The sequence below is a fragment of the Alosa sapidissima genome, chromosome 14 (genome assembly GCF_018492685.1).
Source record: "Alosa sapidissima isolate fAloSap1 chromosome 14, fAloSap1.pri, whole genome shotgun sequence".
NCBI lineage: Eukaryota > Metazoa > Chordata > Actinopteri > Clupeiformes > Clupeidae > Alosa > Alosa sapidissima.
In genome coordinates, this window is record NC_055970.1 from 36,297,359 (window position 1) to 36,313,244 (window position 15,886).

General features: G+C 40.7%; 1 protein-coding gene and 2 long non-coding RNA genes across 4 annotated transcripts; 2 read left to right on the forward strand and 1 right to left on the reverse strand.

Annotated features, from left to right (window-relative positions):
* The first annotated feature begins 3,704 nt into the window (after positions 1–3,704).
* LOC121682107 lies at positions 3,705–4,982 on the forward strand. Its single transcript, XR_006022430.1, has 3 exons — positions 3,705–3,778; positions 4,336–4,425; positions 4,683–4,982. It is a non-coding gene; the product is annotated as an uncharacterized LOC121682107 (long non-coding RNA).
* A 6,675-nt stretch (positions 4,983–11,657) lies between these two features.
* LOC121681490 lies at positions 11,658–12,880 on the reverse strand. Its single transcript, XM_042061247.1, has 7 exons — positions 12,677–12,880; positions 12,491–12,596; positions 12,264–12,358; positions 12,094–12,162; positions 11,937–11,981; positions 11,802–11,831; positions 11,658–11,719 (listed from the first exon to the last, which is right to left on the reverse strand). The coding sequence occupies exons 1-7, from the start codon at positions 12,873–12,875 to the stop codon at positions 11,658–11,660; spliced, it is 606 nt and encodes a 201-aa protein (XP_041917181.1). The 5' UTR covers positions 12,876–12,880.
* Positions 12,881–14,178: 1,298 nt separating this feature from the next.
* LOC121681872 lies at positions 14,179–15,475 on the forward strand. 2 transcript variants are annotated; one of them, XR_006022332.1, is made up of 4 exons: positions 14,179–14,376; positions 14,448–14,516; positions 14,598–14,607; positions 14,740–15,475. It is a non-coding gene; the product is annotated as an uncharacterized LOC121681872 (long non-coding RNA). The 2 variants fall into 2 exon arrangements; XR_006022331.1 differs by having other exon boundaries at positions 14,179–14,516.
* Positions 15,476–15,886: the final 411 nt, after the last annotated feature.

Here is a 15,886-nt window from a genome sequence, read left to right on the forward strand (position 1 = left end):
AGCAGAATTACAAATCTTAGCATAACTGCTAGCAAACATTAGAGCCATTCCAACTTTCAGTTATCGTCAAATATCTACCTATACACAGCCATTAAACTATTTGAATATCAACATTCATTCAACTTCCAGTCTGTCAACAACTTTTAAACTATTTACCTTCAACTTTTAAACGGTCTACATTTAAACTATCATTAAACTATCTATTAAACTAGCTGTCTATCAACAACGTTTAAACTATCTACTGTCTATCAACAACTTTTAAACTATCTACATTCAGCTTTTAAACAGTCTACTTTTAAACTATCAACTTTTATTAAGCTATGCAACCACCATGTCTATCCTAGCATCACCGTAGTAACCATCTCTGTATTATCTGTTTTAACTATACATGATATTTTACATCACAACTTTAGCATTTTCATGCACTGGTAATTCCTTGGAATTGCATTTCTAGTTCTTATTCTTCTTCTAACGCACTTAATGCAGCTTCAACCGTTTAACGTAGAAACTTCATTCAAACTATGTTACGTAGGTCTTACTTAGGAAATGGGTGCTAGGAATTTTTCAGCTTTGTAACTTTTATACTTTTTAAACTATTAATTAAAAACTACTCAAAATTTCCCCATAGACTTAACATTATGATTATGACATCACAATACGGCCGTTAAGCAATTAGAATCCTATGGCAGGTGTTCAGGCCACCTCCCACATAACAATTTTTGGTTCGCTAAAGGTTCCGGGAAGGTTCGCTGAAGGTTCCGGGAAGGTTCGCTGCAGGTTCGCGGAAGGTTCGCTCACAGTAGCGCAGGAAAGTTTTCTGAACGTTCGCCGAACCTTCCCTAAAAGTTCCGCGAACGTTCAGCGAACCGTCAGTGCAGGTTTGCAGTTCCTTCAGCGAACCTTCCCGGAACCTTTAGCGAACCAAATATTGGGCACTAGGCTACTACTACTAGTAATAATAATAATAATAGGCGATGATAATAATAATAATAATAATAATAATAGTAATACTTAACTTCCAGATGTAATATTGGCGACTTATTCTTCTAGCCACCTTATAAGACAGGCTATATGTTCACAACACTAGATTTATACTAGATATACTACAGTCAACAAATAAACATGTACTAATATAATACACTAGGGCTGCCAATCGATTAAACAAATAATCTAATTAATTATACTCTTGTAGATTTTTATTCACATAATTACTAGGCTGTTGCCTTTACTATCCAGTAGGTGGCAGTCCAGGATAAGAAATAGAGCCGTTCAAGAAAATATTAAACTAAACAGTAGGAAAACGAGACAAAGAAAAGTAATGCTATTGGAATTGAAATAAATGTAAACACCTTCAACAAACTTTTGAAGACATTTAGTTTCTGTAATTAATACATTGACATGAATGTGTTATTTTGACAGCACTAGTGTACACATAGACAAATAGTAATATGGATCGGCTACATACTGTAATAATAATAATGTAGGCACATACAGTATTTGTTAACATTAGAAATTAAATGAAATGTTTGTCAATAACTCAACAACAGTAAGAATGAGTAGCCTTGGACATAGAAGAGAAAAAATAAAGTGGCAAGTGGTGTTTGGCCCATATCTGTGAAACAAATTGAGTGGAAGTGAGTGTGTGTGGGGTGGGGTAACCAGTTAATTGTGTGTATGATCTGTTTTCTTCACAGGTCTTCATGAGGAGGAAGGCCTGTGGGGTAAGTTCTGTCAAGGACTCCTAGAAGATGCGCGGATGTGATCCCATACCATGTTTACCTAGAAGATCAGCCGCAGCATTAAAACAATTAGGTAAACCATTTACAGGTAACATTAGTCAGCTTAGATACAGTTGTGATGGAATGCACACACCACAGATCTGGTGTCAATATAGTTGTAAAATGCATTGAATGTCTTGTATAGTTTAATTGTGTTATATAATTGAAGCTTTTAATAAATTGAAGTTTTGTTAACCATGTTAAGACAGTTCTAAATAGAAAATACAAATAAAATCCTTTTGTAAACCTAACACTTGTGTCAGTGTCTCTTTATTCTTTTTTTCATAGTAGAATGTTATTGTGTTGTTAGCTTATGTTTGTGTAGGAGTGCCATCTAAACTAGGCCAACATGGTTTTTAGCATTGTGTTGGCATGCGTTTGTGTTGGACTGCCATCTAAACTGGACCAACATGGTTGTTAAGTTAAGTTAGACTGTAGGAGATCTCTGCATTTTATCCATCCAGGGGCACACACACTGTCAGACACCAAACAGGACGAGGACCACAAAAGCGTCACGTTCAAAAGTTTATTTAAGGGTTGGGGGTTAAGGGGGTTCCGGGGGGGGTACAGGAGTTCCAAGAGTCTGCGTGTGTGTGTTCCCCCAGTAGCCGAACAGCGATGGCAGGAGCTGGATGATCCGGGAAGTCCTGGGGGAAGCACACACACAACAGCAATTGAAACGAAGCAGCAGTACAGTCAAGGACTAGGCGGTATTCGTAGAAGAGGGACGGAAGGCAGGTCAAGATTACCGGGGCTGGAGAACACAGAAGTAGTCGAGCGGGTCTGGGATCACAGGCAAAGAGTCAGAGGCGTTTTCCAAAACAGGCAGGTAACTGGTGCTGGTTGCAGACGATCTGACAAGTGTGGACTGAAAAGCAAGGCTTTATATACAGGACATGATGAGTGGTGAATGCAGTGCAGCTGGTAGGTTAACGAGGGTGAGGCAGAGCAGAGCAGGAACAGGTGGAGGTCATCAGACTTCAATCAGCACGTGTTACCAGGCAGAGAGAGAGCTCATGACACACACTCAGAGCAACAAGCTCACTAGAAGCACACAGAAAAGCATACTGTAGTCTGTATTACATGTATAGCTTTTCTCTTCCCTCCACACAATCGATTTTGCTTATTCAGAGTCTTATAATTAAGACATCCCCTATTTACCTATGCATCCTCAAAGAGAACCTTTAGGGAACGTTCATAGTTAGCTGAAGGTAAAAAAGAACCTTTAGAGAACGTTCCCTAAAGGTTCTTTAAAGGTTCAAAATATTTTACCTTTAGGGAACGTTCCCTAAAGGTTATGTGTTTGCTGGGCTGGATCAACTGCCAGTCTCAGGCTTTAAAGGGGTCATAGAATGCAAAACCGAGTTTACTTTGTCATAGATGAATAGCGATAGTTCAGTGGGTGAAATGGAGATGCAGAGAACTTCAAAACCCCACCGACACCTCCTTCCTATGCAAATCTCACAATTCTAAACTCCCGCCATAAAACGGGCGAATCCAAACGAAGCTGCGAGTTTACGCAAACTCGCAGGTGGTACCTTATTTGGCTCTGGCCTGTACATTTGTCACGCCTCAAAATTTACATACCGACCAGCCCACTGGTGCTCTGAGCCCAGGAACGTGAATGGAGAGCGAAGATGAGACAAACACTAGTTAGCTGCCTGCTCGTTTACTTCCACAGGAATTATAAAGCAGACAGTTCTTCAAGGACATCGAAAATGAGCCACGGTCGTAAATGCAGTGTTCCAGGCTGAAACTTAGGCTACAAAGAAAGCTGAGACTTTCCATAGTCTTCCCAAGGATTCAAAAGTTCGAGGGGCATGGATAATGTTTTTCTACCAGAAGATCCCTGCAAAGTTTGACACTCCGTTATTAATTTGCAACACATTTCACCGAAGTCAGTTTTCAAAACCTTGGAGAGTTAGGCAGGATTTGCTAAGCTGCTGTTACTGAAACGAGGGGCTGTTCCGACCGTAAGGTCATCATCACAACCGCATGCTGTAAGTATTATTTTGTCGCTAAGCGGTTATTAGCCATGCTAACGTGTATCTAGCAAGTAGAATGTGTGATTTAGTTCATTGGCAAGGCTATTTAATTTTCCTGTGTGTCATTTGGATAAAACCTGTGTTGTCATGTTAACCTACATTTTACTATGCATGTTTGTCGAGATCTCTGACAGGTTATGTTCTCAGCAAGATAGCTAACTGAAGCTGAGTACGATAGTTCGCTTGCTAGCTGTAATATAACCCATACCCATATAACACATACGTTTTTGACGTCAGAAGTGGAAACAACTTCACGTTATCAATTCAAATGATATCTAGTCGATATGTTGAAAACCGTGTTGTCTAGATACAATGGCTTTATTTGCACGTTCTTATTTTATAACATTACAAGAACGGCAACATGACAGACGCAGCATGCCATGCCATGCTCCAAGTGTGGCATCTTGAGGGGCTTAGAATATTAGCAAATGCTTTTGCTGTGAGTTAACAGCTTGGTGTGTGCATGCAAAAGTGACTTTCACTTGTTACAACATTTCTGTTGTTTGGTTTAGGTTTTATCTTGCAGCCATGCACTTCAATGAGAATGCCCCACAACGGAAGACAGCCAAGGAGAAACTATGTACAGACTTGCCAAACAATTTGTAAGTTTAATAAAATATATATTTTTATTACAAACAACAAATCAAAATGTGCAACAGTATAGGCACTAAAAAGAACTTATCGATTCACACACAAAAGGCTGTCTTAGACCTGATGCTACTGGTGTCGAAATCATCATCAGTACTGTAAACAAAGCACAATGTTCAGGGCCATACAATTTGTTTATTGTACAGTGTACAGCCTACAATGCACTGTATTACATTATCCAATATAAGTCCTCTTTCTTGTCCTCTTCGAGATCAAAGACCCTCTTCCTTATTGGGATGCCGTCCTGTGCCCCAGGACTTGTGTGCTCAGCTTGACAGACCTTCCATGGAGGATGCTGTTGCTGAACATGCGTCACGGTTCAGTCGAAAAGGGGTCTGAATCCAACGTACTGCCCTGAAGTATCCGGAAGCTCCCTCCATATGCGTAGCACCACACACGAGGGGATCATGACACGAACGCTTCTTCTAAGGAAACCCCAGCTCCTGCTCACAAAAGACCTGTAGGCCAAGTCACTTCATTGCCTGCAACGAGAACAGGGTGGAAAAGCAATTTTTTTGGTACTATTTATTTTATAATATACACAAGAGCCACATTGGCAGTGCAAAATCAAAAAGAGAGCCACTTTTACGACTACATACTAACTCACCTTTGCAAATGTGCATTTCTACATATAATATATACATTCTAATATAAATACATATAAATAAATATCCCACACAGCCAATATAGCTAAATATATACAGCCAAGGCTTAATAACTTCCTTTCACCTTCATTATTTGGGTGAAGGGAGAAGTATAATTCAGATGTTTGCGTTTTTGTAGTGCAGTATTGTATGTTTATGAAGCACATTTGAAAAAATATATTGGCTGTGTTACCACATAGCCTACAGTGGGTCCCATTTAGAAACGGCCACATAGCACATTCGCGCTTTCCGTGATACACGCAGCTGCATGAAATGTCTTACAACTTATCGCCACAAGGTGGCAGTTTAAGTCCACTGTAGCATTGCCGGTAAACAGAGCAGCGGACTGCATTCAAAGGCTGCAAGTGGCATTGAGATACTGTAAGCAGAACGAAACTAAAGATCACCTCGTTGAAGTCACACAGTAGACTAGGCTAAATAAGAGCCTACTTTTGTTTTTATCAAGATGATGGCCTTAGGCGAACAGTTTAGGCCTACTCAAAATGAGTAAAACCAAATTTGACTAGACTCTACACAGCATTCTGACACCTGTTGAACTTGGCGGATTGCGCACCTACGAGCAAATTTGACCAGAAAACTAACAATTCTCCTTCTGTAGGCTAGGCCTATTCTTAAAATTAATAAATAACGATAAATTTTGGTGCTATTTCAGAAAATGGTTAATACCTTCCTTCTAGGCTAGATAGTCTAATCCCAAACTGCTACCTCCACTACATCCAACAATAATATATTGTATTACCTTTAGAGTGTTATTACAAAACTCCTTCAACCTTCTGCCTTCATGGCTAGGGTACTGACCAATCCTGGCTCAGGGATTAGTTTCTTGATCGGCACGGCCATCTAATGCTGCACCAGGCAGTCTGATATTGTGCCCATTTTAGTATGGTTTTATTCTAAGTTAAATTAATTAAATTAAGTTTCTTTGTAAACTAAATGATTGACATGTGTAGAGGTTAAAATGTTACAGCTTACCTGCACCACGTTGATCACTCTTGACGGGGTTGACCATCCAAAAACGAGTCGTATAATTTCCTGTTCATGTTTTGTCGTTCAAAATTGTTTTATATCAGAATGTCCTCCTTTCTTTTAACGTTTGTCTTGTCTTGTTTCTTTCTTTCAGCTGCACTCCAAAAACAGCTGCCTGGGAGCACTATAATGATTTATGAAGGCACGGTGAAGAAGTGGTTGAAGTACGCTCCGGAGAGAGATGGAGGCGTAGGGAGGTGAAGCAGGCCAGCGCAAGATCAGGTAGATCAGCTAGTCGAGCTTTTTAGAAATCTCATTTAGGCGTATTGCGGGACATATTTTGTAGCCTACCAAATGTTAATATTCCTCTATTTCTTTTCAGGCGCCTTCATGACAAGACATGGAACAAAAATAAACCTACATGGATCCGATGGAACATAAATAAACGAAAATGTGTTTGATAAGATGTTCTGTGTGTTCATTAGTAGCCTAGATCTGGCACTCTGCCTTTAAGGAGATTAAGTAAAATGTCTTTGTTATCCTATTGGAAGAGTAATTTCATGATGTCCTGTTGTAGATAAAACAGGAAGTGAAACTGAATGAATCAATCGACCAAAATTCGACCATAATCGCTAGTTGAATAAAGGTTGAAGGGGGGTTGATTCGCTGTCACCAGTCACCCCCTTTTCAACGTTGATTCGACGTGGAACAGTATGAGCAAATTGCCGTCGAATCGACGACCGGCTTCAACGTTGATTCAACGCGGTTTGGTTGAAGCGGTGGAGGTTGATTCAACGTTGATTCAACGCCCCTTTGCTATTTGGGAGATGAGGTTTAATATAGTTGGAATTACTGAACTAGGTAGATAAGGTTTAATATAGTTGGAATGACTGAACAGTTAAATAGGTGGATAGTTTAAAAGGTTAAATTATATGCTAGGTAGATGAGGTTTAATAGTTGGAATGACTGAACTAGATAGATGAGGTTTAATATAGCCTGGCCACCTGGCCTAGGATTCTAATTGCTTAAAGGCAGTCTTAACAGAGCCATATTGTATGCTTAAAGCCTGAGACAGAGTATATAGTTTAAAAAATGTAGATAGTGTAATGGATGTTGATAGACAGAAAGTTGAATGGATGTTGATAGGCAGATTGTTTAATGGCTGTTGATGGATAGTTTAATGGGTGGATGAGTGAATGGTTTGAAGAGGATGAATGGATAGAAAGTTGGATGAAATGTGTCTTATATCCTTGTAGAATGGAGAAACACAGAGAGAGTTGGTCTAGTTCAGCAGAAAGCAGTTGATACAGGTGCAATCAGTTGAACTGATTCTTTGATGGGGCCTAGATGAGCAGCTGGAAGTTGATTTGGGGGCCGCCGTGGCCCACTGGTAAGCACTCTGGACTTGTAACCGGAGGGTTGCTGGTTCGAGCCCCGACCAGTGGGCTGCGGCTGAAGTGCCCTTGAGCAAGGCACCTAACCCCTCACTGCTCCCCGAGCGCCGCCATTGTAGCAGGCAGCTCACTGCGCCGGGATTAGTGTGTGCTTCACCTCACTGTGTGTACACTGTGTGCTGTTTGTGTTTCACTAATTCACCGATTGGGTTAAATGCAGAGACCGAATTTCCCTCACGCGATCAAAAAAGTATATATACGTATACTATACTTATACAGGTGCAAATCAAGTTAATTAGTCCATTGTGATGTCATCAGCCTAATGTTAAGTCTATGGGGAAATTTTGAGTAGTTTTTAACAAATAGTTAATAAGAAGAAGCCTAGGAAGAACAGTACAGTGCATTTTCATGCACTGTAACTAGAAAAGCATTTCCTGAAGGAAATACAGTGCATGAAAATGCAAAAATATGATGTCAAATATCATACAGAGTAAAAACAAACTATATTGGTTGCTAGGTAGATGAGGTTTAATATAGTTGGAATGACTGAACAGTTAAATAAGTGGATAGTTTAAATGGTTAAATTATTTAGGTAGATAGTTGACGATAACTGACACTTGGAATGGCTCTAATGTTTGCTAGCAGTTATGCTAACTATGTTAACAAAGATAATAATGTTAACCAAGTTACTATGCTAACTAACATGCTAACAATGTTAAAATGTTAAGTATGCTAACCATGTGACTTAGCTAACTTAGCTAATCATTTTTAGCACTTTTGCTAAAAATGCTAACTAGAATGCTAACATGTTAACCATGTTACTTAGCTAACTTAGCTAATCATTTTTAGCAGTTTTGCTAAAAATTCTAACTAGCATGCTAACATGCTAGCATGCTAATTATGTTACTTAGCTAATCATTTTTAGCAGTTTTGTTAAAAATGCTAACTAGCTTGCTAACATGCTAGCATGCTAACTATGCTAACCATATTACTTAGCTAACTTAGCTAATCATTTTTAGTAGTTTTGTTTAAAATGCTAACAATGCTAACACTATTAGCAATGCTAACATGCTAACTATGTTAACCATGCTAACTAGCTACAGTGGGTAGGAGTCATAGTTGATGATAAGTAACAGTTACAATGGCTGAACAGTTAAAAAGTTCAGTAGTTTAAAGGGTTAAATTGTTTAACAGTGAAATATTGTAGTGAGGACTTTTATTTTGAAACAGTTTTTGGCAGAGGAAGCAGTTGAACAGGATGTGTAGTCTTAATAGGGCCAGTTTGTATGCTTAAAGGGGTGATAGAATGATGATATAGGGTATTTTGTGCTGGTCCTTAAGGTCTCTGAATATAGGGTGTGTAACATTGGTTGGGCTGAAAATGGCATATGTGCTGTTCTATGCGCCCTAATGCAAGCCTGGTTAAAAGCCTTAGAATGAAACGAGAGGTTTTCTTCCTTTTATGGTATGCTCATGAATATTTAGATCACCTGCGTGCTGATTGGTTGGTTTACAACGAGCGAAGCTCCGGAGCAAAGACGCAGACATGGCCGACAGCACTCACTGAAACAGCCAAGGTGGAAATGCTATGGAGACATAGGTGTTGAACAGCATATTTGAGCCTGAATCAGAGGAAGAATCTGAAATAGACGAGCAACCAGTCGCCCATAGATTGGAAATGACTACTTCAGAGTGGTAAGTTTTGTCATTTACTTGAGTTTGCCACACGTAGCCCAGTTAGCTAGCTGTAATACTCGCACGTTAGTGTCGTAGACTAAGCTAAACATTGTATTAGGTTCGTTTTTAGCATTGTAAGCAACAGAAGTTATTAATTTGCACACAAACAAATGTTTTACAACTTGTACTCTTATGCAATTTTTGTCAAGATGTCCAGTTAGAAGCTAGCTGAAAAGTTCGTAGCCAGTCGTGGGCAGTTCAGGCTATGCTGTAGTGAAAGGAGTGCTGCTTGCAAGGAAAGTACTCATTTTAGTCAGTAAGTATATTCTCCTGCTGAAAAGGTCATCTGATTAGGAGTTACATACATTATTGTAGTGGTAATATATGATCTTACAACAGGACGTCCAGTTAGCTGGACAGGAGCTCTGTGCAGTTCGTAGGCTATAACGTTATGGCTGAAGTGAAATGAGTAGCCTACTGCTCGCGTAAATGAAAATATGTTTGTGTCAGTAGGTCTAATGTACTCGTGTAACTACTATCCTGCTGATTAAGTCATCTGATTATCGAGATTTTTACCTTCTTTCCATGTAGTAATGTATGATCTTACAATGGGACGTCCAGTTAGCTGGGCAGGAGCTCTGTGCAGTTTGTAGCCTATGGCTGAAGTGAAACGAGGTCAACGAAAATATTACTAGGCCAATTTGTGTCAATTCAAAAACACTTATCATTTTATTTACATAGTACAATGGAGTAGAGTACAATAATCAAAAATCCTATAAACATCACTGTTTAAAATACAGTAGGTACAGTCAGTAGGTCTAATGTAATCTTGTAACTATCCTGCTAACATCTGATTGAGATTATTACCTTCTTTCCATGTAGCCTAATATGTGATCTTACAACTCTGGTAAATAAAACTGGAGACATTTGCTACTTTGTGCTACCTGCTCATTCAAAATTAAGAAATAACAGCAGGGAAATTATGTTTGTTATTAAAAGAATGACCCAGGTTCCTGAGGAGCTGACCTGAATGACCATCATGGCCTCGATCCGTTGTGCCTCTATATTCTTTGCAAAATGCAATGAATATTTACAGAGCTGACCATGGCCGTTTGAGATTCAGAGGAATGGAAAGGTGAGGACAATCTGATACAAGTGTTAGTAGTTACAGTATATAAATAAAATATTTACCAATACACATTCATTATTGGTTCAGCATATTGCAAAAACACAGTTTGATCAACACCACAAAATGATAAACTTTATTTTTTTTTTCAACAATCGTCCAGTGATACTCTGATGTAAAAGGCCCCATCTCATACAAAGTATCTCGGTGTACAGTAGCCTACTTTACGTGATGCAGCGGTGCCAATGCGCTGCTTGTTCCTTGGAACAATAACGAAAAGATAGGCCTTCTTGTAGCAACAATTTGCATTTAGACTTCTCGTTGCAGGACGGCTGCAACAGGTTGAGCTTCTTGTAAAGACCCAGGAAGAACCGGGGCACACCGGGTACTGAGCTTTTGACGCTGAGGAAGACGCTGTGCACCAAACCGTCAGTTATTTGCACCAAATAAAGCAAAGTATCCCGTGCTCCGGTTCTTCCTGGGTCTAGTCTTTAGAGTTTTGCTGTTTTCCCTCAAGGCTAAAAGTCAAAAACACATAATCTGTCCCCTATATTAAAGACTTTTGAATCAAGAATGAACCAAGAATACATACTTATAAACTACATATTTTCTGAAAGCCTATGATCTCTTGATGTATACATTTTGACTTGTCCCAACTTCTTTTTAGTTACCTTACTTTGTTAAAGTAATTGAAATAGTTACACTACTATTACATTTTAGATAGGGTAACTTGTAATAGCAACACATTACATTTTTTGACAAACATACCATACAGTACATCACTGAGCATCGTTTCTTTAAAAGGTTTCTTGTGGCCTTTTCCTGCCCAGTTGAAAAGGCTAGCCAGGTTGTTGGTGAGGCCATTCTGCAGCATCTGCCTTACGGTCACTTCAGCAGTGTGCCCACCAACAAGAGTAAATGTAGAGATCTGACAAGACATAATGAACCAACAAACAAACAGATGAAAAGAAACATTGCATGAATAATTATGTACCATATTAGCGAACTCATCTGTGTCACATAATGAGTAATGTGTTCCTTTTGTTTTCAAGGATTATTCCTACAATTACTGTGAGTGGTGTAGTGGATGGCTGGAAAGAAGAGGTATGTTCATAATAATTGAAATTGATGTAATGTAATGTAAGTTAAAGTTTTTTGGTAGTGCTCATTTAAGTACTATTTTTTGCTTCTCAAGCGGGTTTTCCTTGATGAGAGCTTCTGCCTGTTCAAACTCCTCCATTGTGTTGAGAGGCAGTTTGATGTTTGACGGGGAAGCTTCAGGGGTTGCCTGCTTCAGGGGTTGTCACTCCCCAGCTTGCTGATTTCCTCTTTCATTTGTCTGTTTTGTCTGTATATGACTATGAATGTTTGTGTCTCCTTAACATACCACGCAACAGCTGTTGGTGTGGCTGACGTGCATCTATATTTGAAAATCACAAGATGCATCGATTAGATGTTTTTCAAAATTGGTGTATCTAAGGAAGAGTTTGTGTAATATTTACCTTGTGTAAAATGCCCTTCTTGATGTGAGTCAGCATGGTGTTTGAGAGAAAAGAAAAAGAGTAGAGTGTTAGAGGGCAAAGTAGGGTGTCAATGTTTCAGTAGTGGACAGGTAGGAAGGGTTAGGCCTAAATTACCTCTTTGGGTGGTTGATGACCCAAATAGCCACTCACTATTGATGTCTGCAAAGGAAAAAACACTTTAATACAGAATAAGATATTGGTATAGTTAGCATTTGAGTGTTACTGGAAATGGCATTAAACCGTAAACACACAAATGTTTAGCCTATCCTACCTGGCCCAAAGTCAATAGTTGGCCTTGCCGTTTTTCTAGGGGTTGGCTCATCCTCATCAGTGTCCTCACCTTGAAGCATAGGAAATGGCAGTTGAATTTCAGACTGGCCTAAATGGACAATCAGATATTTGTTTGATTCTGAAATATGTGTTATTGCTGTAGACCCGCACCTCCAATAGCCTCTCGTGGCAAGCTCCAACTCCTGGCTCTAGCTGATGAGCCCGCTCTTTCAAGATTGCTACCTTGCTTGTAGTGTGGGTTTGCCCTTTGGAACAGTCATGGTAGTGGGTCAGCAACACCAGAAATATAAACAGAACACACTGAACAAACTTTTTTTTTGTATATATTTTGTGAGCTTTTTTCGGTTTTGCTTAGACAGGACAGATTTTTTTTTTACCTTCTTTTCCTCTTGTCCGGAATCTCAGCCTCTGACTGGATGTCTGTAGTTGCACAGTCAGGTTGCAAACACTTATCTAAATAGTCTTTGGCCTTACCATATGTTGCTGAAAGTGAATGACATGTGTTAGTGCAATGTAACAAGTTGAATCTTAAAGAAATGTTTTAATGCAATATGTTTCCTTACCACAGCCTACCAAGACCCTCATGTCATCAAAAACATCCCAGTTTTGACCTGGTGGAAGGTGGTTTAAAACGGATTTTTGGAGCCGCCAGTGGTCATAGGAGCCAGGCCAGTAACACCTCCAGCTTTCCCCAGCCTCCTCGAGCCAGCTGGATGGCACTACGGCAGCGCCTTTGTCCGTGAACTCGACCACCTTCCACATCTGTGCCATCTGATAACTAGATGTACCGCAGAGCGGTACAAAATATGACCGCCGTCCAGTCCAGCACATTTTTTTCACAAAAATAAATCACGCTGAAAGGCCTATATGATTCTAACTGTCTCACTAAATTGCATTATCCACACTCAATTCTCACTGGTATCTGCTAGACAACAAGTACCAAAACATGATTAGTTCATAGATTTCACATGTAAAATTCATTTTATACAACCCCACCCCCATCTTGCCTGTTCATAATTCTGAGAAATTCTTGAATTGTGTGCATGTGTGCATGTACACGTTTATGTTTATGTGTGTGGGTGTGTGTCTGTGTGTGTGTGTGCGTGCTTGTGTGTTTGCCTGCGTATGTGTGTTTGTGCATGTGCATGCATGCGTACATATGTCTACTGTGTGAGTATGTGTCATACGTATGATTACTGTGAATGTATGTGTGTGCGTGTGTATCTGTTTATGCACATGTGTGCACATGGAATGGGTTAACATGATCCCTGGAGGCAAACATACAGAAACAATAACTCATCCTAGGCCCTACGGTTCTCAAGATATTCACAGAAAACTGTGTCTGCCCTACCCTCCTTTCGGGGGGTCCAGTACAGCGGGGGGCTACAGATCAAAACGAAAAACTATGGTTCCATGCTATCCATGTGGGGTTACATGCCCACCAAGTTTCGTGTACCCCGGTCTTTCAGTGTCCCGGGAATCTTTGTTGGTGTACGGTCACTAAATGTACACATAAATTATTTTATAGTGTCACAGTTTCTAATCCTGCTTCGTGACGTGACCACCGCGGTCTCCCGTTAATTTTACCGGTGTCCGGTCACCTGTATCAGTGCAATCGCTGATCGCGAGAACGTGCGTGCGTGCGTGCGATCTCTTAAGAAGCCAATTGCGTGACTGTTTCTAACTGTTTGCTGTCTTTTTGTTGCGCTGTTTACTGAGGGCACTCATATTAACCACTGATATCAATTGCAACAGCCAGAGAAATAAAAATATTTTTTTACCAGAAGGAGGGCCTTTGGTTTACAAACGCTACGGCCAGCGTCACGAGACTGTCATAATTGATAGAACACCGGGCACTCATATTAACCACTGATATCAATTGCAACAGCCAGAGAAATAAAAATATTTTTTTACCAGAAGGAGGGCCTTTGGTTTACAAACGCTACGGCCAGCGTCACGAGACTGTCATAATTGATAGAACACAGAGCACTACATTAAACAGCGATCACATAGCACAATGGAGTTGTCGCTGTGTAAAGTGTAGCCAGTTCACCTTGTTTCTGTCTTTTCCCCATGTCTCCCTGTTTTCCCTACATGTCCCACACTGGCCTGCTCCCGCTAACTAAGGGGGCGTGGTGATTAGTTACACACCGGAGTTCGTTCGCACTGATTACTGGCCGGACAGTATAAAACCACCCAGGTACGAAGAAGCGTTGTAAGCTCTGCCTGTTTAACCCCCTAGCGTGTCGGATTTAGTCATCAGGTATGTTGCAATACTCCCGTTTGCTGCCAGACTAATAACATGGTTTAATCAATGTTTGTCTTCACCTGTAGCTTCGTGGTCACCGGCTAGTCTGCTCCTGCTGCCCGTGTGTTAGACACCATCCCTTATTCATTCTACAGGTATGCACCTATGTTTGTCTTAAATCTCTCGTAGTTTATTTTCTGTTTTGAGTCGTAACATTTTCTCTTGTATGCCTGTAGCTGAACGTGGGTGAGTGCTCCCCGGCGCTTTGTGCACTAATCGTAGTTACGAACATAGGTATGTACGATGCTTGCTTTGATGGGTAACTTTTTAGGCGGCAGTAGAAGGCTTTATGTTCAATGTCTTTTCTGTCCTGTCCAGGTAGCGCGGCCTTTTCCATCTACGCGGGGTGCATAGCGTGGGTCGTGCTGCTGTCTTGTCTGTAGTTATTTTATTTTGGTGTAGCCTAATTGTGTGCGGTTTTTCAAGTACGTTCTGTGTTTTTCTTTTTGTGGGCATTAATTTAGTGTCTACGTCTGCCTGTGTTTGGGTTTATTTGGCGTTTATGTCAGCCTGCATGTTGCTTGCCGCATTAGTAGAGAGGAACGGGGCATAAGTGGCATATGCTTCATCCTGGTAACTGCTTAGGTTCTGTCTGGTGCTGGCTGTCATTTGCGTGTGTTTGTATTTCTTTTGTCCTGGTGTGCCTGCATTATCTACCATAACGTCTGTATTGGCTGACTGTATTTTTGCCCCCCCTTGTGGTGCTGTTTTATTTGTTTGTTTGGCAGATGTGGGGCCCTCTTTGAGGGAGGCTAGTCACCTGGTGGTGGGACCCTGTAGCTGCACATTTGTGGTGTCATTGTTGCTTGCGGTGGGCTGCTGTGTCACTGGTAAGTCACTTTCTTGCAGTGTGTATGCACGTGTGATGGCTGGAACTTAGAACACACCTCCAGTTAGTCTGTCTCCCTCAGGTAAGCCCCCATCTGCTGTATCTTTTTAGCTCCAGTGGAGCCTGGCCCCACTTTAGAAATCACCTGTTCATATTGTATCATAATAAAAGAACAATAATAAATATTTTTGTACTTTCATAACCTCTGACTCGTTTCAGGTATTATTGCAGGACACTCCTCCCCCCCCCCCCCCCTTTGGTTATTTAATAAACTTATGATTTGACTGGAATTCACGTTGTCTGCTTGGTGCTTTTGGACCTGTGTCAAACCTTCCTTAGCAAATTCTCTTAAAGAAGTCCCAGGGTACTAAGCTCAGGGTGGCGTAGTCGGGCTACTGGGAGTGGCTTATAGCCTCTCTCTTTCCCTCCTTACTGCTCTGGTCACAATCGCACTTGAAGCACTGTGCCAGCGTCACAGTTTCTAATCCTGCTTCGTGGAGTGACCACCGCGGTCTCCCGTTAATTTTACCGGTGTCCGGTCACCTGTATCAGTGCAATCGCTGATCGCGAGAATGTGCGTGCGTGCGATATCTTAAGAAGCCAATTGCGTGACTGTTTCTAACTGTTTGCTGTCTT